Source organism: Neodiprion virginianus, chromosome 7 (genome assembly GCF_021901495.1).
Source record: "Neodiprion virginianus isolate iyNeoVirg1 chromosome 7, iyNeoVirg1.1, whole genome shotgun sequence".
Taxonomy (NCBI): domain Eukaryota; kingdom Metazoa; phylum Arthropoda; class Insecta; order Hymenoptera; family Diprionidae; genus Neodiprion; species Neodiprion virginianus.
The window spans coordinates 9,446,770-9,471,157 of NC_060883.1; the positions used below are offsets into that span (position 1 = coordinate 9,446,770).

At 36.4% G+C, this 24,388-nt stretch overlaps 1 protein-coding gene and 2 long non-coding RNA genes across 4 annotated transcripts in view; 1 reads left to right on the forward strand and 2 right to left on the reverse strand.

Moving 5' to 3' along the window:
* LOC124308985 (uncharacterized) overlaps positions 1–24,388 on the reverse strand; it is a 372,645-nt gene that overhangs the window by 236,550 nt on the left and 111,707 nt on the right. The gene's annotated exons all lie outside the window — the stretch shown is intronic.
* LOC124308978 (protein O-GlcNAcase) overlaps positions 1–24,388 on the reverse strand; it is a 139,928-nt gene that overhangs the window by 6,873 nt on the left and 108,667 nt on the right. Inside the window, exons 8-12 of one of the 2 annotated variants that reach the window (XM_046772178.1) lie at positions 22,686–22,739; positions 16,904–16,989; positions 2,284–2,447; positions 2,014–2,209; positions 1,439–1,598 (exon numbers count right to left, since the gene is read on the reverse strand). In XM_046772178.1, the coding sequence (XP_046628134.1) occupies positions 1,439–1,598; positions 2,014–2,209; positions 2,284–2,447; positions 16,904–16,989; positions 22,686–22,739 (660 nt within the window). The remainder of the gene's footprint in view (positions 1–1,438; positions 1,599–2,013; positions 2,210–2,283; positions 2,448–16,903; positions 16,990–22,685; positions 22,740–24,388) is intronic. The other variant, XM_046772179.1, reaches the window with a different exon arrangement.
* On the forward strand, positions 15,398–24,015 carry LOC124308984 (uncharacterized). Its single transcript, XR_006909154.1, has 3 exons — positions 15,398–15,416; positions 15,481–15,483; positions 23,882–24,015. It is a non-coding gene; the product is annotated as an uncharacterized LOC124308984 (long non-coding RNA).

Below are 24,388 nucleotides of genomic sequence, written 5' to 3' on the forward strand. Positions count from 1 at the left end.
GGCGTGGTAGAATTGTAAAGAATAATTTTGCGAGCAAAATGACTCATCGGAGAGTGAAATCGAACAAATTCTTCAAATTGCTCGCTGTTTTGAAATGAATAATCGACATCAAAGCTCTTGTTAATAATTATCATTTTTTTCTGCATTATTCGTAGAAATATTGTAGGTTTTCGAATGCCATGGTTTCCTTACGGGGTGGATGGTTGTGATCACGACGAGCAGTTATCGATGACGATATCATGTACGTGCATGTACGAAGAATAAAGGGATCGAAAAGTTAAATGTTTAAATATACAATTGATTTATTGTAAAAGGTATGGAAAGTACAATGCGAAGATATGGAGGACGAAAAAGGGAAGAAAGGTGAATTCAGATGTTGGCCGATTGAAAGATGATTTGAGAGTGAATATACGGGAGGAAGGATCCAAGCGACTGGCTAGTTGCAATTCAGAGGTAGTATTCTGCTGATGCGATATGGGAGTTGAGGCAATGAGAGGATGATAGTAATAAGATTCACTGTATAAGGTAGCTGTAACAGTATGGGAGAAGGGTCAAAAGTCTGGAGGACATAACGTGTGATAAATACTTGAAGTGTGATCATTTTGTAATAAAATGATGAAACAAGAATTGATTTTTCACAATACAATCTTATTAATACTCTCTCTCGCTCACACATCACTCTTCCTCTCTCTTCTTCTATTCCTCCATTCTCTTGTCCGGTTTACGGACATTTTTTAGCGTTACCAAGGAACGTGCCGTTGTCGCATAAGAAGTATTCACTTAAAAAAACTTGAATGGCTACTGAGGTAACTGCTTTTGTATATACCAGGTCATCTCTTGCAAAGGCTTCGTACGGCGCTACAATATACAAGCTCAGAGATCTTAACGTAAGCTCCGTTATCGAAGCAATAAGAGTCGTGACTATTTACAGTTCCATGTAGTGATATTGTAAATTTACAGAGATAATGGTATTCATTACATTAAAGCAACCATACAAGTAGTCATACAATTTGGGAATAAATTACCCTGGACTTTAATGATATGATTTCACATTATAGTTTTTTATCAGAAATTGCTTCAAATGACGTACTTTGATTTTATTTCAAGTACGAATATGTAGTGAATTTACGTCAAGAAAAAAAATATCATGAACAGTTTATTTTAGCTTAGAACTTTAGCTCGAATTCCATTATACGTACCGGGAGTCTCTGATGAAAGTGTCTATTCCGAGCCACGCGCTCACCCCCAGCACCAACACACGGATAACTTTTACGTGAGCGGAGCGAAGCGGAGCGAAGCGGACAAATGCTGCGAACGAAAACTTGTGCATGTGTTGGCGCTGGCGGTGACCACATGGCTTGAAGTCAGTACTTTCACCAAGGACTCTCGATATGTACAAAACTTCATCTTTTGTTTATTAGTACGACTGAAAACTTACCATTTGCCCTCAAAGCAGCAAGAACACAAGTGACAAGCCTCTTTGCAACCGATTGGTCGGTTACACTGGGTAGTATTGAACATATCAGTTTGGAAGGGTATTGTCTGGATAACTCTTCCGCAACGTCAGGCACGAATGCGTGAAAGTATTGTATTGCCTCCTACAAATTGCAATTAACCAAATCAATCCAACTATTATTGCAGCAAACGGTTCGGAGATATACATAAATATTGTGTACTGATTACTAAGGAGTAAGGACATCTTAAACTTGCTGTATTATTAGCAAAAGTGCATATGCGATGTTTTTGGGGGCTCCATTCTAAACGTCACATCATTTTTTACTGCATAGTCTCTGTGTTCTATGAGGTTTAAACATGCTACGGATTTTATATCAACACGTATCTACCAAGTAACTAGTGGTTGATGGTATTTGAACAGAAAATGTTATTCAAATATAAAACTGGATGTAACAAAACAGTTTGAAAACCAATGTGCATCGAGAATTATTTGGGTAGTAAATTTAAATTTTTAAGAGATTCAATGACGAAAAAAATGGATATAAGTTACTGATTTACCTTCTCATATTGCGGTAGATTTTTGACACTATCGTCTAACGGATATTTTGCTTGAAGTTCTGGAATCCAGGAAATTGCCATCTTCTGATTAAACGCTTTGAGGTTCAAAGCAGCGAGTGCATATCCCACAATGCCATCTTCATCCTCGACAACCATGCACAACTCAGGGCTCAGTAATAGATAGCTTCCTACCAATCTAGACTCATGTAAAACAGTAGAATGACTGTCTCTATGATAAAATTTAGTAGGAGCAGCTAAATAAATGCTTACCTATCAGCTACAATTGAAGTGCCTCCAAATATTTTGTTGCAAATTGTTCGAACTGCATCCTCGTCAATTGCTGAATAAGGTCTAATCGTATAAATTTTACTACACGGAACTTCTGGCGCCTTGTAAACAAACAAATCGTTTCCACTATCTACGGGAATTAATCTCTGTAATTTGAAAAGATAAGTACGATAACTTTTGTAATAAACAATCACCAGTTAACTAAACAAATCTTAAATGGCTAGTGAGGTAACTGCTTTTACATACATATACCAGGTAATGTCTTGCAAAAGCTTCGTAGGGGGCTACAATATACAAGGTCAGAGAACTGCGCGTAAGCTCAATTATCGGAGCACTAAGAGTTGTGACTATTTGCAATTCTATGTAGTTTTATCGTAAAACAGCGACTGCTATGTTTAAGTCGGCTGCAGATCCGGGCAGACGATGACATAACTCACTGTACAGAACTGTTTATGAGGCCTTTGCACGAACTAAGTGACTACGTTCGGGACATCGATCCGTCTACTGATCAACTCTATGGGTTCTTAGCCTATACTATTTTCTATTCAGCTGATAATTTCTTGAATGAAGTCTACTTCTTTTAGAAGGGGTAACATAACTATAAAAATTTTTAACTTTGCCAATTTTTTAGGGATGGAAGAAAAAGTAATGAGACAATCATATTTAAGGAAGTTATTGGGCGTATATTTAAATATGATACAAATAATTATTATCAACAAATATTAAAAAACAGCGACACTGGAGCCATTGTCTTGAGAAATGTTGAATTTTGCGACACCCAGTGCACTGGTGCAAACTTAAATCTGGGAAAATATATTACTTGATCTAGATGTTTATGGCTAGAAAAATCCGGAAGGGATATTAAAAATATTGATTTTCGTGTGATTGGCGAGTGTCTGAGTGAAAGACGTTATATTTTCGACAAAAACAAGGTCATCATTTAACAGTAAATAATGGTTAAATTAACTTATCCAAAATCTCCTACGCATTTCTCTAGTTATAAATATGTGGATTAAGTAACGTTTTTTTCCAGATTCAAATTGGCACCAGTTACACTGCGCGCCGCAGAATTCAACATGTCTCGCGATGATGGCTCCAGTATCACTATTTTTTAATATTTGTTGATAATAATTTTTTGTATGATGATTAAATATATGCCTCATAACTTCCTTAAATATTCATACATTGTTACGTTTTCTTCTATTAAAAAAACAATGTCACATTTTTACATTTTTACAGTGGTGTTACCCCTTAATCAACTCAATTTTCTTGCCCCTTTGACTCCTTACTATTGCCTAGCTGTTATGTTTTATCAATATAAATTGTTAATTACTAGACATGTAACCCGAAAATCCCTCTTAAAATAGCCTTTTCAAGCGACACAGCGCGTTTGCACCAACACATACTTGACTTTGCCATGAGCTGAAGGCGACAGGCGAGTTTTAACTTGACATTAAGGGGAAGTATCTGAGTGAATTTTCCAAATATTCGATTTTGTTTGTTGTTGTTGTTGTTGTATTTTATTATTCTTATTTTTATTATTATATATTTTTTATTATCATTTTATTATAAATTGTAGTTCAAAGAATGTCTTATACAAATTTCATGCAGAAATTCGCAATATTATAGAAGTTGTGGGTTATTCTGCAAAACGCGGCAGAACGTCGAGCGCGCGATCGGTCGGGTTTGCAACTATCGCACTGGGCCTTTTGTTATACCGATCAGGTATACAAGGGTACGATAACCCTCGGTGCCTGGGGTTGTTTCGAAGCGTCGGTCTATCATTCATCCTACAGAGGTGAACAGTATTTTCTATTCTGTGCATCATTAGTAAAATCGATAAAATGAACCGTAAAGATCAGCGAAATAAAATCTCAAGAACGGATAGATTGACGTTCAAGATCCGTAAAGACAATCCTCCGGAAAAAACGTCCGTTGAATCAGCATGAATGTGAAAAAGATGACAGTAAAATGTGTGCTTCTGCCGAAAAAATTCGAAATTCAATTGAATTAGAACCGAGTGTGAATCACGACATCGAATACGTTCTGTTGAATTTTGTGACTGTTTTTTGGTTTATCAGTGAACACATGAAATGTAAAGACTGCGGACAGACAATTACCATTACGAAAACCTGGGATTGCTGATCAACAGTAAGGTAAAAAATATTTCTATCGTGCGAGTAATTTTTCTGACAAACTTCGAAACAGTATTGAAGTACACTTTTTGAAAAATGGAAAAATGAAAAATTCCATGTCAAATCGACCAATAGTTGGAATCGACCCTCTTCGATTTGGCCGAATTTTGGTCAGGAGTTTTCTTTCATCCTATTACGAAGTTCTGCCAAAGGAAAAAAATTTAAAAAATTTTTTTCAAAAGATATGAAGAACTCAAAATTTCACAATTTGTCCTGTTTTTAAAATTATATTTTAAATATCTTGAAAACTATTGCAAATTAAGAAATGATCAATGGTTAATTTCAAAGGTGATACTTGAGGCAGTGAAAAAATAAATTCTCGAAAAAAAATTTTTAAAAATCTCAAATTTGTGAAGTTTTGAATTTTTAAAAGTTCTCAAAATTGACGCTCGACAATAAATTCTTGACTCAAATTTTTTTGTATACTACCTTGAACCAATCTTAAGAGATCCTGAAATTTTTGAAACTGTGTTTTTTGATTTTCCTAAAATACGAATTTTTGAATTTTATTAAAAAAAAATTATTTCAGCATCATGGAGACTCAGGATTTCTTAACGGCACGGCTCGGCGAATCTGTGGTGTGTCCTAATAGTCACCCTCGCGCTTCCCAAGGTGACCCACTCCTCGACTCACCTTCCCTAAACCGTAACGTAGTACTTAGTTGTCCTAAATCTCTTTGTCATTTGTAATAGTTTAATTGATTACCCTGGTTGTCCTAAATCTCTTTGTCATTTGTCATAGTTCAATTGATTACCCTAGTCGTCCTAAATCTCTGTTTGTCATTTGCAATAGTGTACTTGATTCATTTCATTAAACAAAATATAAACCAGTGTGGACAATCCGAGTCCCATCCATTCGTCTTGTCCATACCACTGAGATCCTGTCACCCAGAATACTGTACTTTCATCACAGCAGGTGTGTTCACACTTTATATAAGCGAAGCCCAAAGTAATTTATTTCTATCCGCTCGCGAATCGATTACATATATATCCTTTTAGATCACGCTGAACGAGATCCTTTGGATTATCGTCCGTGCGTGACACTCCGAAACAATATACATATTGTATGAGTACTGAACATCACGTCGAAACTTATTCGAAAAATCGTCAAGCATTTTTCATGACATGACAGTGAAGGGTTATGGATTGAAAAAGTCAATCTTAAAGACATTGTCGTGAAGATTCACAGCAGTCTAAAACTGTTGCGAACATTTTTCTGAAACGATTGAGGTTGGCTTAACCTCTCCCTCTATCCGCGTAAGTAAGCCTTCATGTGCTCTTGCTACGGTTTAACCTTTTTCAAGCCTGTACTCACTTTTTTTTTGTCCACAAACCCTCTTTCTGTAGATTTCTTGTACCTTGTGTGAACCATCTTTCTGGCTTGCTTTTTGAAGTCATTGCACTGCCCTCTACACTTTTCTGCTTTTAATATTGACTTCGGTGAGCTTACATAACCTCTTTCTATCATAGCATGCCTGTACCTTACCATTGCTCTGCTGTCTTGACCGCTGCACTTCACTGATGTCGTCATAACTTTGGTGCCGCTGGTACATAGCTACACTTATTTCGGCCAGTCGGCTCGGGATCTATGTATCCGTGAGGGTGGTCCCTATTTTGAGGGGAAGGGGGGAGATTATCATTGAGACACCCCCCAGATCTATTCAAAATCATTAAAAGAAAATGCGTGTAATGTTTTAAGCCTCTACGACAACTGGAATACATGCGTCTAACAATAAACTCTACAAGTCTTAAATGTAAAATACACGTAGTATTTATAACCGGTTATTTCGTTTTGTAAGACTTTGGTGTAAATGAATGGACCGATCTGAAAATTGGCAGAGTTGTTGTTTACAATCTGAAAATTCCAAAATTTCATTATAATTTCGATATACATTTCTTTATATACATATGCTCAATAACATCGCTTTTATTAGGCTTATATGTATACAAGGGAACACTAATGTAAGATTTTTAAATTTTCAGGGTTTGTTCCTATCATTATAAGCAATAACTCGGCCAAGTTTCAAATCAATCCATGATTTTTGCCAAAGTCATACAAAACGAAATAACTATTTATACAAATTACATGTATTTTATTTTGAAATCTTTCGGAGCTCAGAGGCACGTGTACCAGTTGGTGTCGAGGCTTCAAACTTTACACAGATTTTTTTTATTGATTTGAAACAGATCTGGAGGGTGTCCCAATCAAAATTTTTCCGAACCCCAACTAAATGTGTCCTTCTTCGATACTTCTACAAACTTCTTTTCGCTAGCAGAGCTGCTGTTAAGGCCAGAGGTTTCAAATATACGTGGCATTACAATAGCGTCGTTCAGACAATGTTTGTGGTTGCTAAGCACACTTGTCAGATCCATTCCAACCAGTGTTCTTGAACCCTTTAAAGCAGTCACAACCTCCGCGCACCGCTCAAATCTGTGGAAATACTATCATCTACCTCTAGGTCTAGGCCGTTTCTCTTGATTGCGTGTGGAACTCTCCTCACTCGGCCCTATGATGGGTCTTGTCCTGGCTCTGGTGGCGCAACTCATGGTGGTTCACATCCTGTATCGCCTGTTGCGTTCTTGGCTCTAGAATTAGAATCATTTTCAATAACGTCACTTTGCTTACTCTTCTCTATCGCTCTCGATGTCTATTTCTCTAGAAGATTCGTATCTGAACCTGTACCACTTTGATGCAAACTCCATCCGTAGTCATCTGGATTACATGCACTTTCATTTCGTCTTATTTAACTATTACTTCATCGCCGTAACCCAGTTTTTGCTTCATTTAGAGATCTTCGAAGCCTCTCTAGTCACGGTCAGTTACTCTCTGTTCCCAAGTTATCGTGTTGGTGAGATGGGTACACTTCACGTTAATGACTCTTCATGGAAAGATTCTTGCTGCCTCACCGTTTTTGTATGCCACCACCCATGATAGTCCGGTCAATTTAGCCATAAAAATAGTGATCGAAACACAAAAATTCCGACAGAGCTGAATTTTGGTAGAGACCTTGGGTTTACCATTATAAAGAAAAACGAAAAAGTCCCCATCCATACCACGTGTGCTAAAAAAGTTATTCAAGGTCAAAGGTCAAAATTTTCGGTTTTATCGATTTTTTCTCGTTAACGGTTAATTTTATCAAAAAAATAGGTCAGACAAAAATTGTAGATCATAAAATTATCCACAAGAATGGTCTCTATACTTTTTTTCCTAAGAATTATCATTTCTGAGATATCGCGTTTCTGACAGTCGAACGAGTTACATTCTTTATAATATACACGCATATGTCACGGATATACATAGTATATGTATAGTATATGTAGTATATATATAGTATATATTAATGTGGTCCTCATTAGAATGTTGACGAATTTATTCCGGATCACCGCATCAAATCAACTATAAATAATTCAAAAACCATTCACAATTTTTTCAGATTTTTATATCAATTGTAACCCGTGCCTGTAAGACGAAGGATTTCCCAATTTAAAATACACATGTTTTGAATACGTTCTTAGTATATATTTTACTGTAAGAGTAATAATGTTCGAAAAAATCCATGAATGTGAGGTTCTGGTGAGCATGAGTGCTACTATCTGAGAAAAAATTCACATCATCATACCAGGTAATATAGACAATTGCATTTCTAATAAATAAAAAGAAAAAGTCAAATTTCTAGGGTGTGTAATTCGTCGAGATTGGTTGGTATGATGAAGTGAATTTTTTTTTCAGATAGTAGTACTAATACTCACTAAATCTTCGCTATTACAGATTGATTCGAAAATAGTCACTCTTACGATAAATTATATGCTGAGAATGTAAATGAAACAGGTATGTTTTAAATGGTGATATCCATCCATTTACAAGCACGGGTTAGAATTGATATAAAAATCTGAAAGAATTAGGAAATTGTTTTTGAATTATTTATAGTTGATTTGGGTGGTCTGAAAAAAATCATCAACACCCTAAGTAAGGATCATCCTAGTATATACCGCGACAATCTCTTGAAACTATACATACAATGCGCATGCGCGAGTTTTATCGGCTGCTCGGACAGGCTGGCCACTCCGAGTTTCAGCTGTCAAACTCTGTTTCTGGCGGCGATGTAGTTCATACGAATTTTTGAGGTTAGAATCTCAAACAGTCGAGGTAGTGACTCGGAAAGTTGATGCTAATGCTCTTTGAAAATTGGCTTTATTCGACTGAAATGAGAAATCTGTTTAAATGTTGGGTGCTTGGAAGAAACGCAGCAGGTAGGTGGGAACATTTTATTTGATCACTTTTATTATTTCGTACATTAGAAATAACAATGAAATTTTTTTCTATCAACAGGTGATACAGCCAAAATAATTACATCTCCAATATTTACTGTTATCTGCCTATTCAATTTATCACACGTACAAAGATCATCGCCACTTTCAAGCAACTAAGCAACTTTCTCACTCTCTTGTGATTTCGGTGGTAATATTGAATTTCATCACTCTTGAAAATGAGACATTAAACCGAGCGTTCAAGAAATTTAAATATCTCACTACCTGTAACAGAATGGTGAATCTTTTTTTTTCTCGAAAATAGTTCAACAAAATTTACAAATAGTCGATGGTCAATCTATTTTTTCCGATCAATAAATTATTGGTACTACTATTAAATTTTTTTTAATGATTATCAGAGTTCTTTCGCAAATTTTCAATGATGTTCGATTGAATAAATAAAGGGAACCTAATACTCAACTTGAAAATTCAAGTAATATTAGATTTATTAAAATGATTTCTGTATTTCATGTTAGTGCGGCTCGAAGCAAAGAAAATCTAATCGGAAGCGTAGAAACCAGGAACGTAGATCACATCCTATGACACAAGTTGAAAAACAACTTTCTCAAAATGCGCCTTAACGTCACAATTAGCTTCAAGGACAATCATGTTTTAGAGTAATGTCAGAAAATTATTACGAGGATATTGACTTATCGGATTCAAGATTGTGTCCCTTATTCCATCAGAATAAATTAATATCTAATTTTTAACGAAGTTTATGAAGATTTTTTTCCAAATAATGTAATCCGATACAATATCTTGTTCATAATCCTCCGAACATCACCTTGTAACCAGGATATTTGGAAAGAGTCCCTTTGTTGCAGGAACCATTATAAAATTCTTGGTTTTCAATTCGTGCTACTGAATAACTTCTGCGTTTCAGGTTCCATTTCCAATCTCAAAATCAGATTTTTTTTGCTCCAGACAATGCTAACATGAAATGCAGAAATAATTGCGGTAAATGGAGATTCACAAGCTTTCAGTCTTAGCGTAGGACCCTATAAAGAGTGTAAAATTGAATTTGGTTTTAAGTTATCGTGCAACTAGGTAGCTTGATGACACCGTCAACTAAAATTAAATTTAAAGACATTTTTAACTGAACTTATTTAACAATTCTAGATTTAGATTGATTCAGTTTGCCTAGCAAAATTCGACCCCACAATCTAATTGAGGACTTGAAAAACTATTCATCTGAATTTAATGCCAAAGAGAGTAAAAGTAAGCTTCAAAATAAGATACCAAATTAAATGGCATAAAGTTTGAAAAACAATGCTGGTCAATAATAATGCTTGAATTACAATGGTGCACAGAATGATTCCTCGGTAGAACGAATTGGCAGCAACGGTTAAGTAACAAATTTATCGCTATTGGCTCGATCAAAGTAAAATGATGGAATATTTAGCCATTATCATCTGTAGTATATCCCGCTCTTCAATTTTGCCTCTACTGATGTTCAGAAGGTGGCGATGGCCTGATGAAATTCACTCTGGCACCTGATGTCTGACGGAACAACCAGGTTCGATGGTTCTAATGATTGCACCGCTCGAGAAACCAGGATCCTTGCCACCTAAACGTTTTGACCATCAGGTAAGGCATAATTTTCCTCGTGTTAATTCAAGTTTAAACTTTGAGCCTGCTGCAAAAAAAAACTAATTTTATCATTGAATCCATGTTAAAATATTGTAATAGTCAAAGATCACGTAATTAGAAATTTACCTACATGCTTCCATGCCTGACAAATTTAGTCCCGCTTTGACAATGAATTACTTCGTACCTGAAAATATTAAAAGCTATTATTATCAGACAGGATCTTTTGGTATTTTTTGATACAACTAATTTCCAATAAAATGCACAAAACATAAATCGTTAATGAGACGCATTTTTAATTTTATGTAAATAAAGAATCTGTTCACAATAAACTTTGTTTTTACTTACCTACCTCTGTTTGTCCAGACTCCCACTTGTTAATGACATTTCACATTGAATTTCAGATTTCTTCTTTCAATAAATAACACCCAATTTCTGTATCATTTGATATTTGCTTTTCCGTTAAATTCTTTATTGCGTCGGTTGAATATCTTCCGATATCGACCGCGGTATTGCTGAACGATACTGTTCTTCTTAAACAATTCACGTTACGTAAAAATAAACAGCAGCATAACCTCAATCCACGGCTTTACGCGCGAGAGATTTACAGCTTTAGTTTAATTTTCTGTACGTTGGCGCTCTGCTCAGCAGACGAAAACATCGCCGCAAGGCGATTTTACCGACCAATGAGATTGAATTATTTGGCGCATGCGCATTGTATGTATAGTTTCAAGAGATTGTCCCGGTATATGCCGATATACGTAGGATATATAAAGTCGGACATTTAATATACGTAAAAATGCTTATTTGTGCCTCTTAGGGCCGTTTTTTCCAGCTCTGGGTAAAATTCACCTAACGGTTAACCAATGTAATTTGATAGGGTTACCCGTCAGGTGAATTTTACCCAAAGGTGGAGAAACCGGCCTTTATATGTATAAACCATACTATTCGGAGAATATACACTCAAAAGATACTCAGTCCCTTATTCCGTCTACCAGTATAATAACGTTCGACTTTTAGAATCACGATATCTCAGAAATGATGATTCTTAAGAAAAAAAATGTACAGACCATTTTTGTGGATAATTTTATGATCTACAGTTTTAGTCTGAACTATTTTTTTAATAAAATTAACCGTTAACGAGAAAAATCGAAAAAACCGAAAATTTTGACCTTTGACCTTGAATAAATTTTTTAGCACACATGGTATGGATGGGGACTTTTTTCTTTTTCTTTATAATGGTAAACCCAAGGTCTCTACCAAAATTCAGCTTTGTCGGAATTTTTGTAACTTGAAATGTCTAAATTGACCGGACTTTGAGTATTTTATTGTTGAACTCAAATCGCAGAGCATTCGCCCTGCCTTGTCTCGCTAGTTTACCATCCTCCCAAGGCATCCAACCTAACCACCGTCGAAACTGGCATGACTGGTTTTCTGGCATCTATCCGGCGTCACTGATAATTGATGATTTCAATACGAACCAGCATGGTAACAACTATGATGCTGACAATTGGCGGGTCTTCTGCCACACTCGGATCTCTTCTGCCATTCAGCTCAATATACCATACACACATCTCTGATAACTTGCTCGACCTTCGTTTATTTGGCGACCAAGAATTCATAAACGGTCAATCGCAATCGCCTTTCATTGCAGGACATGATTTGATTCACGCTCGTGTAGTCATGCATACGCCAACAAAATTTAGGATCATCTCCGCTCCCACTTGCTTTTTTGCCTAAAGTCTTCGTCTTGTATTTCGACAGCTCTAGTTGAAGCTCTTTCGAACCTGATACTCCTGTCAATGATATGCTGTAGTGCCTACATAATAATCTTAGTTCTGCTATCGACGCTCATTTGCCCATGTTCGCAATTTCACCCCTGCTCGTACTGCCCCGCCATAGATTTTTCTCAAGCTGATAATTCATTTGCATATTAGAGATGTCCTTTATTGTCATTAGAAAGGGTCGCGCTCTTTTACTGATTACCCCCGTTTTCGTATCAGCAGGGACTCTTTTCATAAGTAAATTTCTGCACTCGCTCTGCGTTTCGTGCTATCCGACTCCCTAATGCGCCTGATGCCTGCGCTATTTGGTACCATCTGCGTTTCTTTGGGCTTGCACCATCCCAGCGTGGCGATTGCTATTTTCTCCGTTCAGGAATTGCATTGTCAATTTCTATCTGTTTCGCCTGGTCTCTCCATGGCCCAAGCGGTTATATCTCTCCTCAGCAGACGACAAATGCCAGCTTCCCACTTTATTTTACGAGCGCAGACGTTGATGGGCTCTCCCTTGGAAATATCAATGGCCTATTTGCAATTTTTCTTATTCTACTCCTGATATCCAATAAATCGCTTAGCACAGCCGTCATTATCAAGCTTAGAAAGAAGGCTCAAAAATAGATAAGGAGTGCTGGTTCTGGACATAGATCCCTACATTACCGATACAGCTCGGACACAAGCCTTCATAGCTCGAATACAAGCTTTTTTCCACAACGTTCGAGGGTCACGATTTCATCAATTGAAAAAGACTCCTTCCCCCAAATTGCGCTTTACATTAGCATAGTTTTTTTCATCCTCATCGGACATTTGCACTCTATCTTTACCACGTCGAATAAAACTCTGCACAATTACGCTCTACCTTTACTGTAATATCAATAGTTATCGAACAAGACCGAGGAATTGCATGACCGAGCGTAGACGGAAAATCTTTTCGAACTCTCGTACACGAGAAGTTCAGCACTCTGAGTCAGTGTCTAGAAAGTTCTTCTACTGTGAGTCCGAAGATTCTTTCATCCCTCCGATAAGCAGCGTGGAGAGGTGAGACGTTGAGAGGTTTGCGAATACGAGTTCTCAGTGTATAAGCTCACAAACAGTTCTCGAAGTCGTCTGACAAGTTTCGAATTGACATTGGGAAGTCTGCGTCGATCGGCAAACGTTGAATTCTGAAAGGTACTAGAGCTACATCAGCTTCGATGATGAACGAATTCTTGGAATTAAACTGCAGAACAGTTCTCGAAATCATCAGGCAAGTTTCGACATGACGTTGGGAACCCTGCGGGCCTCCAAATAGTCGAATTGGGCTGTGATTACTACCAAGTTAGCAGAACTCACCTGAGGTGCTTGGCTCATGTGAAAGGCAAGTATGTGTTGGCGCAAGCTCACTTCGTTGTTTGAAAAAACCTGTTCCAAGAGACTCTTGTTATAATTGAACCATTTATTTCCGATGATGGTAACTCTTCTCAATTTTACTGGCTTTCCGCATTAATACCAGTAACGTATGTAAATGTGAACCGAAATGTGAACGACTCAAAAGTCGTGGAATCAGAATCACTGCTAGTGTTAAATAGCTTCGATAACCGCTTCTCGAAAACGACCACCCATGTATTCCGTAATAATCTGGACATATTTGAAGTTTTTTACTCCAAAAATCTTTACACACCAAGTACCAAATAATTCATCAGCTAATCGGTCTTGGATCGTTATATCGGGTCTGTCATTTTAGTTTTTTAAATTTTGTATTGAAAATTATAAGCAGGGACCTCGAAAACCCAAATTTATTGGTCTTCAGTTTTCGTTGGGTATTTTCTAGCCACTATTTTGAATTTTTTAGATTTATTCTCAAAAATGATGAAAATCTAATTTCAATTGACCGTCTTTTTCACGAAATTCAATAAAGCGCTGTTCATTTTTACGCATCTGATAAATTTTCAACTACTTGGTTGTTTCTGATTTAATTGGGTTTATTCTGAAATTAAAATTGAAAAACCAGTCTCATGACTCTATTAGAGCATTTCATAAAAAAATACAGAGAAATAGAAAGTGTAACGATAACGATATAAGAGAAAATAGAACGAGAAGGTAAAGAAATAGAATGGAGACAAGCATCGAAGAAAAGAAGAACCAAGAAAGAGAAAAAAGATACAGAGCAATAGAGGATAAGCAGCTCATCAGAAGAAGAGATTGAAAAGTTCAAAGAAAATAGAGAAAGCGGATATTTGAAGATTCAGGTGTTTGAGTAAAACAGAAAAGTTATGCTATAGGGATGAAATGAAAATACATCAAATATGAGTTACTGATGTTATCAAAAGTTGAATGAAGTTGTTAAATGATATATAATACCTTTAACAAGGGATGCAATAAGGAATATACACAAGGTGCCCCTAAATTCGATTCCACGGGCCAGCCAACATGATACCTTGCTAAAATCCAATTGATAATTTTTTTACCAGCAGCTCGTCAGACGCATAATTATAGAATTATAAGAGAAAGCGCTAAGCGATAATCCGTGTGCAGCATTGTCTTTGAAAGTGCCGCCACAGAAGTTAAATTACTAAATCAAATTAACTATATGAATATCGTCAGCAATGTGGTACAACTACGTGTAAGCAAAAGAAAATATTAGCAGCTGTCATATATATAGAGTTATTACAATAGAATAGTATTTTTTAATAACACCTACATGGGAAGTTCGACATTGCGCACTGAAAAGTACGCACGAAGCGCCCGAATCGACTACACCTCAAAAACCGTTAGATAATGTTAAAAACTGCCAGGCAATGTTCATTACGTAACAGATTTCGATATTACTCAACTGTTTACGACATTACCGAACAGTTTGGGAATTGTTGAGGAATCAACCGCCTCGCACACCCTCTTCGGCGCGCCGGGTCGAACTTCCCGTTACAGGTGGAACAAAAAATAGAATACTGTACGCGTGCGCCTATATTACCCTCGCACTGGTTTTCTGTCACTCTCAGTTCGCTCGACCGACAAACAAACTCGTGCTAGAATCACATGCTTTGCGCATTTGTACTGTAACATACTATTTTGTAACAAGTGTGCATAATTATTTGAATACCCTGCGAGGTCTACATTATTTAGTTGATGATCATTTTATAGACAATATAACTAAAACTTTTTTCAGAGCGGTTCTGCTAATTTCGGGATTTTGAGATTGATCTTTGTCTGTATTATGCTTCATGAAACGGAGATGTTTGTAGTTCTACGGTATGAGCGATTTTCAAATAGTGTTAGTACAATAATTTCTAGAAAAATATGTAGAAGAAAAACTTTGAACGCAATTATGCGAAGTGCGTCCCCAAAGTAACAAGAATGATTTCCAAATTGATATTCCTTTCATTCAAAAAACATGCACTCATGTAGGATTTGATCACCTTCGAAGTTAGTCTCCTGGAACTGAACATAATGATTTCAGCGATGCTGCCATTCTTCGCAGGAGGCTGATCAGAACCTAAATGATGTATGATGCTGTAATTTCATATGGGTTTTGGCCTTGGGGGAACAAGTTCAACACAACCTCAATTTCACACTGTGTGAGGTTTTTTGTTCCCCGGAAGCAAATCTCACTTGATTTTAGTACTGTTGAAAGATCCAGTCAACCGCGACCACGCGACAGCCTCTCACATGAACACTTCTAACACTGTTACAGAGAATGCGTCGCTAAAATCGTTGTATTCGGTCCCAGGAGACGTAAAATTCAAACGAGGTCGAGTGTAAATGTATGTTTTACGAATGACAGAATTTTTCTCAGGATCATTTTACTTTCGGGACGGCCCTTGAATATCCCGGAACTACATTTTCGTGTAATACCGCCACGATATTTGAAGAACCACTCACGATGTCAACCTCAACTTCAATGGAGAGGATTTCAGAAAATATCGTACACATGATCTGTATTCCAAATTAGATCAAGAAAAATTTGTAGTCTATTTAAATTTCCAGAGTAAAAAATAAAATGAAATTTGATTTTCTTCACATTCTGATATCATTCATGTTTGTACTGATTTTCTAAAAGCAATCAATACAGAAATACCAAATAAATACAAAATTATTGAGCAAAAAATATATTCGGACTTCTTTTCCAGAAACTGTAGCAAGACTTTATTGTTCACTATAATCCGATCGGCTTTTATTTATTCTAAAATGATTTTGTATTACTTTGCTTTTTGATATTATTATGAAATGCCTGACGAGAATGATAGCAAGGGTAGTAGAGGTTAGATTATATACAATTGTACTTGATTAAGGTAGGAAATTACGATTTTGATTTCTTCAATATTAAACTTCCGCATGTGGATCAAATCAGGATTTCAGTGTGAATTTCACATCTATTTATATACCTTGCTGATTAGATTATGACTATCCAATTTAGAGTTCCATTTAAGAGATGGTCAGAATCCAATAACCTAAGTAATACAAAATGACAGTGTGATAAGTAAGATTCAAATTGTTACATACATCACTTGAGTAATTGAATAATGAGAAGTTGAATACACTGTTGAATTTGGAGACTTGGACATATTTTCGTAATATCTTTTCAAATACTTTAACCACTTGTATTCTTTATCGACTGACTGACAAGCTCTCGAATATGAAGACAAAGTTTGAGAAAATTGTTTTCTTCCTGTGTGACTATATATTTTTCGTAATACTTTATGCTCAAAGATAGGCTTCCGATCTGCATATATTGAGCGAAAAAAGAAGAGATACGAACCTGTAAATCTGCAGTAAGTCCACCTCGGAATACCCAGGGTTCTTGATCTCCGCTCATAAATGTTTCTTTCCATCCATTGGAGAACCCTGATACATTAAAGAGTTATTGAATTAAAAACCGAAAGGGGGTTTCACCAAGATTTTTAAATTGACATCTACGTTTATATTTAAACTAATTGTATTTACGCAATTCTGAAATTCAAATTGAATACTACATAATATAGCTATGTCGAAATCCATGAATTCTCTTAGTCCAAAATTACACTAGAGAAAAGAATTCTTGCGCTCAAATATGAAAACTTATTCATTTGTATTGCGATTAATATAGTTTGTTAGTGTCATCGAAAGTTGATGAAATAACAGTTTAGGTAAGCTTGTTAGTTCAATGATTATCGAAAGAGAAGTTTCATCACAGTACAGACTAACAAGTTGAACTGAAATAGAAAAAAAAACAAAGAAATATGATAAGGTTGATTTATTCAACAAAAGCCGTTCATGAAACTTACCTATCGATATATTCAAAATTGAAATATGATTTTATTGTCATTAAACTATTACAGAACTGATCACGGTTAAATAAAAAATCATGCAGTGTAAAAAGCCATTGCACTAGTGGACTATATACACTACAGTATTACTTCGTTACAAGAGTCTTCGTTATCAGAAAATTTCCCCTTTGTTCCGCTCGAGCGATTTTATAGCTCTCCCCACTCCATCTGTGTATCCGAGGTTTCCCAACTTTGGCATGGACCCATCGTTATAAGCGAACTAACGATTGCATTAAATCATACGTATTTAGACACTGAATTGACATACATAACCGTCATGTTCTTGAAACAAGGAGTGGTTCTGATCATCGACACACTCACACATGTGTGATTTCCAAGTCCTCCAGGCAGCAATGGGGGAATATTGCGGCGATGAATTTCTTGGAATCTTATTCCCCTAACCACCCTGGTAATCTCTTATAATGAAGTATTACTGAATTAAGCACCTTGCGCAGGACGGATGTTATACCTACCAATAGGATATTTGTGTAAATGCATCCATATCAGCTATGAGTTGTGAAAATAGTATAACTTATGTGTCATGTTTCCAATTGAATCAAGACTTTCGAAGTTATCGAACAATAATACTTGAAGTAGTTGTGTCTTATGAAAATATCTGTCGCGATTTAGATTTGTGAACAGTAGAAAATAGTCAAGTTCGTCGGGTTGTTATTCTTTTATATTTACCATAAAAGCGTGTTGAATTATGTGTACACAAGGCGCGAGGTTGACATTTTCGTAGTACCTAAGCGTCAGAGTTTTCGATTATGTTTAGATCAATTGATATAACAAATCATCAGAATATAAATCACTTTGAAAAAGTTAAAGATTCTCCAAATGATGCGCCAGCTTGCAATCTGCAAAATGAACTTGATTTCTGACATTTAAAATCAAGTAGTCGAACTTTTTCGCTGATACGGACTTCTCGATTTTTGCAGTTGTGATCTAGAAAAAGACTCATTCAAACAAACTGAATAGTGTTACGTGCTCAGTCTCTCTTCGTACTCACAACTTATTCTCCTTCTCTCTTATCTGGAAGCCTCTTCATTTGATCAGACTAAACAATCTCTGCAATGTCCTGTGTACACCTGACTATCTCCTCTCATTTTCGGACACTGATCTTGCACTCTGGTTTCTGCTCTCATTCACACTTAGATCTGCTCAACCGAAACCACTTTCCATCTACTTTTTGAACTGTACACTTTATTTTTACCTCTCGACCTAAGCAATTTTATTTGCAACTCTCGCATTACTCGACACCACGCATACGTTTATCATCATAAGGACTATTTTACCTCCAAAAGCCATGTTCACCATCAGTACCTCAATCACAAATCCTGATTCAAGTTGTTTGTAAACGCAAAAGTAAAGATGAACTTAGTCATGCTCTATTCCTTGCCACTTGGAAATATATGATCTTCAAGTCGTTACGATGGAAAAATTATAACTTATAATTGATCTTCAATTGAAGACATACATCTATCTATTTGGAATTGGTGTAGTGGATTTCCAGTGGGTCTATAAAAAGCATCCAAGTATGAATATATTTCGAAGACGAAGAGAAAGTGATGCAAACTGAAAAACTATGACATTCTATATTCGATATGCAAAAGAAACTTGTATTCGCAGCATCACTTCTTATCGAAGTGCAGTGCTGAAACTTTGTAGAGATATTTCGTTATGGTTTCAGAACTAGTTCAGGGATGCAAACGGTAAAAATTCTCAAATAATACTTCAAATCGACATATAGCACAAAACATGTTATGTCAAAATACTACTGGAAAATAGGCTGATACACATATCGTCTCGAGAAAATGCTATATTGTATTACAACAAGAAAAGACGTTATATTGAATAGTGTCTAAAAAAAGAGTTATCAAAATACAGTAGGTAAAGACGCTTTCTCAAAAACGTATTTATTTTCTCTGAAAATAGATTGGCAACACTACGGTGCACTCAATATTAATTTTCAAACTTGCATTTAAGCAGATTTACTAACTTTGGACCAAATTTTTGGGATAAAAATAACCATCTGGCTGCAATTAGGATTTTTTATAGTGTGCACTAAATTACAGTACAATTGTTAACTGCATGATGAAAAGAAAGAACGAGGAAGAAATAACAAGTTAATTTTATTATTTTATTTAATGATTAATGTTATCCACTTGACCTTTGGATACTAGAGATAAGTTTTTCGAATCCCATTTTGATAAAAAAGTTATGGCTCCAATATGTCGAAGTAATAAAACATGCGTATTAAATATTTGCATTTTTTTAATTTATTATTATACTTCTTGGTGTTTATTTAGTGTTTTCATTATTTTAAATTATTAATACCTTCTTGTGAGTTTATTGTCATTGGTTATTTTGATTACTATGAAATAGAAAGATAGCTCTACGTAAGTATATGTTCGGGATGAACGTGAAAGCTAGTGAGCAGATTTTTAAGATTTCAACTGATAAACACACAGCCAAACTCTAGATAGCCCTAGACACAGGCTCCAGAGTGCAATGTAGGGTAAATTCGAGATCCATGGGATCTAGGTAAATTATAGGTGTTACTATAATGATCTCATAAGCCATAAGTAACAATTCACTAATTTCTATTAAAATGAACAAGGTGTAGTTATTACAAAGGATAAATAATGCTTCGGGTTTAAATATCGAATCAGTAGAGTAACCCAGAATTGATACAAACAGTTAACAATCCTGTCTCGATACAGCTTGCGAGCTGCAACGACTGAAGGGGAGGTTCTAGTCAAAATGTGTTTTGTTGTTGTTGGAAAGCACTATGTCTACCTATCACTGTGTCGCACTGTGTCGATTGACTTCGTTGATGGAAAGCCCCCAATATCTTCCTTGTGATTCCGAGAGTAACGTAAGCTATGTTTCATCACTCTATCGCCTGAGAGGACTGAAGAAAGAACAGAACTGACAATATTTCAGCCATCCTCGATAATTGTAAGTGAATCAGCTGTGAATTGCTCGACTCACAATGAGACTAGAGAGGCTGATCATTATGGACTTCATTTAGCCTGCACGAGGTAGTTGCTACTGATCTACGATTCGATGTATATTTTCACCGTTCCCTGTCATAGGCTCTAACTATTTTGATATCACAATCTCAAAATGACACAAATTTTTCAGTGCCCAGAGTTCAATCTCGCCGACAGATGGTCAGAACACTCATGTGTGTCGCAGCATTCGATTGGCCAGAGCAGTGTGTAAGTGTTCAGTTGGTCTGTAAGTGAAACTGAACATTGGACGTTAGAAAATTTGTGTTGCCAGCTTCAGCACCTAACTGTCAAGCGAAGGGCCCTGGGTTCGATCTCCTGTACGTTGTTCTTTTTTATATGTAATATACAGATAAATAGCATTAATACAGTTATAATGCCAAAAATTGATATCAACGGTTTATAAAAAAAAGCATCCAGAGACAGGAAATCGATCCCACAACTCACCACGCACCACTTTAGTGCCGTACTATTGCATCCACGCTTAGCTTCGTATGCGAAGTTGCGGTTGAGCTATTGCTGGAACTGACCCAAATGTCATAAAATTTAAAATCATAAATACGCAGCAGCCAGAACCAATGGGATCGAAAAGAGAACCATGATGGTTCAGAGATCATAAAGTATCATCATCACGTGGAAGCTGAACGAAATCCGCTTCGATTAACCTCCCTACTTTCAGCTCTCCTTGTGACGGGATATTTTACGTGGAATTCGTCTGCAATGCATGGGTTCCACTTTTTCTGTCTTTTCGAGGTCTAGAATTTTCTCAACTAGGACAAAGGTTGGACGTGATTCAACGTTGATACGTCGAGTGCCTTCGCTCATACATGTGTTTACGTTTCTGCTGATGATTTATAACCAACGCAGATAAAGTATTCAAAATTTTAAGTAAGCTGTGCTGAATTTAGGCATCTGCTCTAAAGTTGCAAAACCATGTCGTTGATTTTCAACTTTCTGCAATTGATTATAATCTTGAATACCATTTCTTATTACGCATTTTATAAGAAAAATTTTATGCATCAGCTGTTCGAAATGGTTTAAAATAACGGTAATTACCATAACACGATCCTCTTAAACCAACAGTTGTCACCACTTTTTAACAATAATGAGACTCGTTGGGGAGGAGAATAGTAGCGGGGGAAGCAGGGTCCATAATACTTTCACCTCCTTCACCCCACTTCCTGCCACCTTTTCGGCGGAAAGGGGGGGAGGGAGGGGGGAGCAAAGAGTGGCTCTCTTTCCCACGTCATTCCTCTACCCTCAAACAGGTCTTATTATATGTGACAAGATTTCAGACGAGACTTTTCTAACAACTTTTCTTCGGGCAACTACAGCTTTGAATAACAGAGAAAATATCAATTTTGGGGGATTATACAGGTACATACGAGTCATCTTTGCAGATCTGAAGATTGACAATTACCGCCAACACGCCAATCTCACGCCTTGTATAGTAGTGATGTCATACTACTTGGTAACGAAAGATATTAAATTTCTTCGTCGAAGTGGAAACTACGGTAATGTATATCATTTTCACAACAATCTGATATGTTTACATGTCTCTAATTTTTAACGGTTATTACGCGTATTGTTCGTGCTTTTCGATGTTCTACTTTTAAGGAAGTTTTTTGATACGGATGGACGTGAAACGATATTTCTGGTCTGTTTCATCGGATTCAACTGACCTGTATCAAATAATTGACATGAAAATAACGCAACTTTTAGGAATTATGATTTACACATAGCTATAAACATAATCCAAAATCTAAACTGAATTCAAGTCGTATCGAATTGAGAATCTCCACAGATAGCATTGTATTCCAGTGCAAGAAATTGTCGTCATACGTTATAGGTTTGTTAAGCATCTTGAGCGGAATATTTGAATAATTACGAAGAACCAAAACTACGTAATCATATGAAACGGTAAAGTGCAATGAGTTTCTAGCAATCTGCGGGTGAATTATGCTTTGGTTAGCATTTCACTGTGTGGTTCTGATAATCTCATCTGCTAAAAGTACATGTTGATACCTCATTTCTTGTAATGCTGTTTATTGGCAACGAGAGCTTGCATACAATTAAGCAGGAGTGGATACCCCTTGCCTCAAAAAATCCGGAATATTGGTATCTCGGTAACTACTAAGAAACTGGATAGGAGTTATGCATAGAGCTATGGTAATTGCGTGCACTACCTTGAGTTACTAATTAAAACAGGTAAATAGCATACATGTGTAGCTTCCTTGGGTATACGTAGTCATCGTCGTTGGAAATCTGCCAAACCCTAGTGAAAAAACAAAAAGTAGAAACGGCAAGTTAGTCAGTATTCAGATATATTTCAATCTTACAGTTTAAATACCAAAATAGGGAACACTTTTGACCGATTACATTTTTAACGAGAATCAATCAAATATATGGACGTAGAGTACTATTTCAAATAAAATATGAGATATTCAGCGTTACACAATATGTTTTACCAGCAATGAGAGTATCAGATCTCCGGATCACAGATTCTGCTGAAACTTTTAAGGATGTTTCTTTAGCTCAAAATATGGAACTTCTCATTTGCAATTCCATCCATTCAGCCTTCCTTTGCTCGATTTACAATACATCAGGAACGCGATTAATTTTATACTTTACTGTGGCTCTGAAATAATAACATATCTGTTAAACTAAAATCTACAAGGTGTCCTATTTTGAAAAACGGGCTTAAATTTATCTAAACATAACTTGAGGCGAAAACATTAAATTAAAAAATGTTTCAAACAAAATTTGTTGTACATGAAGGGGGACATCAGATGAGCAACCCGATTTTTGGGTCCGGAGCCTCTGCTAGGCTCATCAAGGCTCAACTTTTGTCTTTTAAATGAAACCTTGAGAATGAGTCCTACGGTGAACAGAATTGTTCAACATTAAAAAATGTTTGAGCACTTGTTTTCATTAGTTTTTCAGCATTGCTAAGCATTCAAGAACCACCAGCATCAGCGTTACCCAATGTACACCGCGGGGAGGTTCTTGAACGCGTTCTCATTTTGAAATTGAGCGCAATCATTGACGTAGTGCCACTTTTTTTACGAGAAAACTTCGATTAACGTTTTCGGACTGTTTGAAGACGGAAACCAAAAAATGACTCCGAGTAAAACTTACTTATTTTTCAACGAGAAATGAGAAAATTCTATAAAAAATACCAGGTGCTGTTTGAAAAATAACAGTTGGGTTTCGATGGGCCCAGCAGAGACCCCGGACTCAACAACTGGGATGCTCATCTGATGTCCCTTTTCATATACAGCAACTTTTGTCCAAAAGGTGTTTTTCAGTTTAATGTATAGTTTTCGATGTATTGAAACTTATTTTATCTCAAATGGGACGCCCTGTACAAGACCCTGTAATTGAAACTTTAGGAGAGAATAATAAAAATTAATGTAGGTGGTGATTCTTGACCTCAAGATGATGATAGAAGGTTAATTCTTGGATATGAAGGTCAGAAAAATTAAACGAAGTGAAATTTGTTTACGTTTCGGCCCGAGTTGGGGCCCTCCTCGGAACGAAATATTTATCATGGTCTTAATGGACCGCATAGTGCACAAGCAAGAGTATTAATTTAAAAACACAAGTCATGTAGATGAATGGAATGGACCAGTTAGCAGTACAGTATTTGAAAACCGACAAACCAATACGTCTCTCCCAACTACTGATATTCACCGACTTATCTCTTAAGTGACTGGAAAGGAATTTGAATTCAACGCAACTATCGATCGATGTACTATCGCCACTGACCAGTACGATAGTACGATAGTACGTCGATTGACAGTTGCATTGACTTCAAATTCCTTCCCAGGCACTTAAGAGATAAGTCGGTGAATATGAGTAGTTGGAAGAGACGTATTGGTTTGTCGTTTTTCAAATAATGTACTGCTAACTGGTCCATTCCAT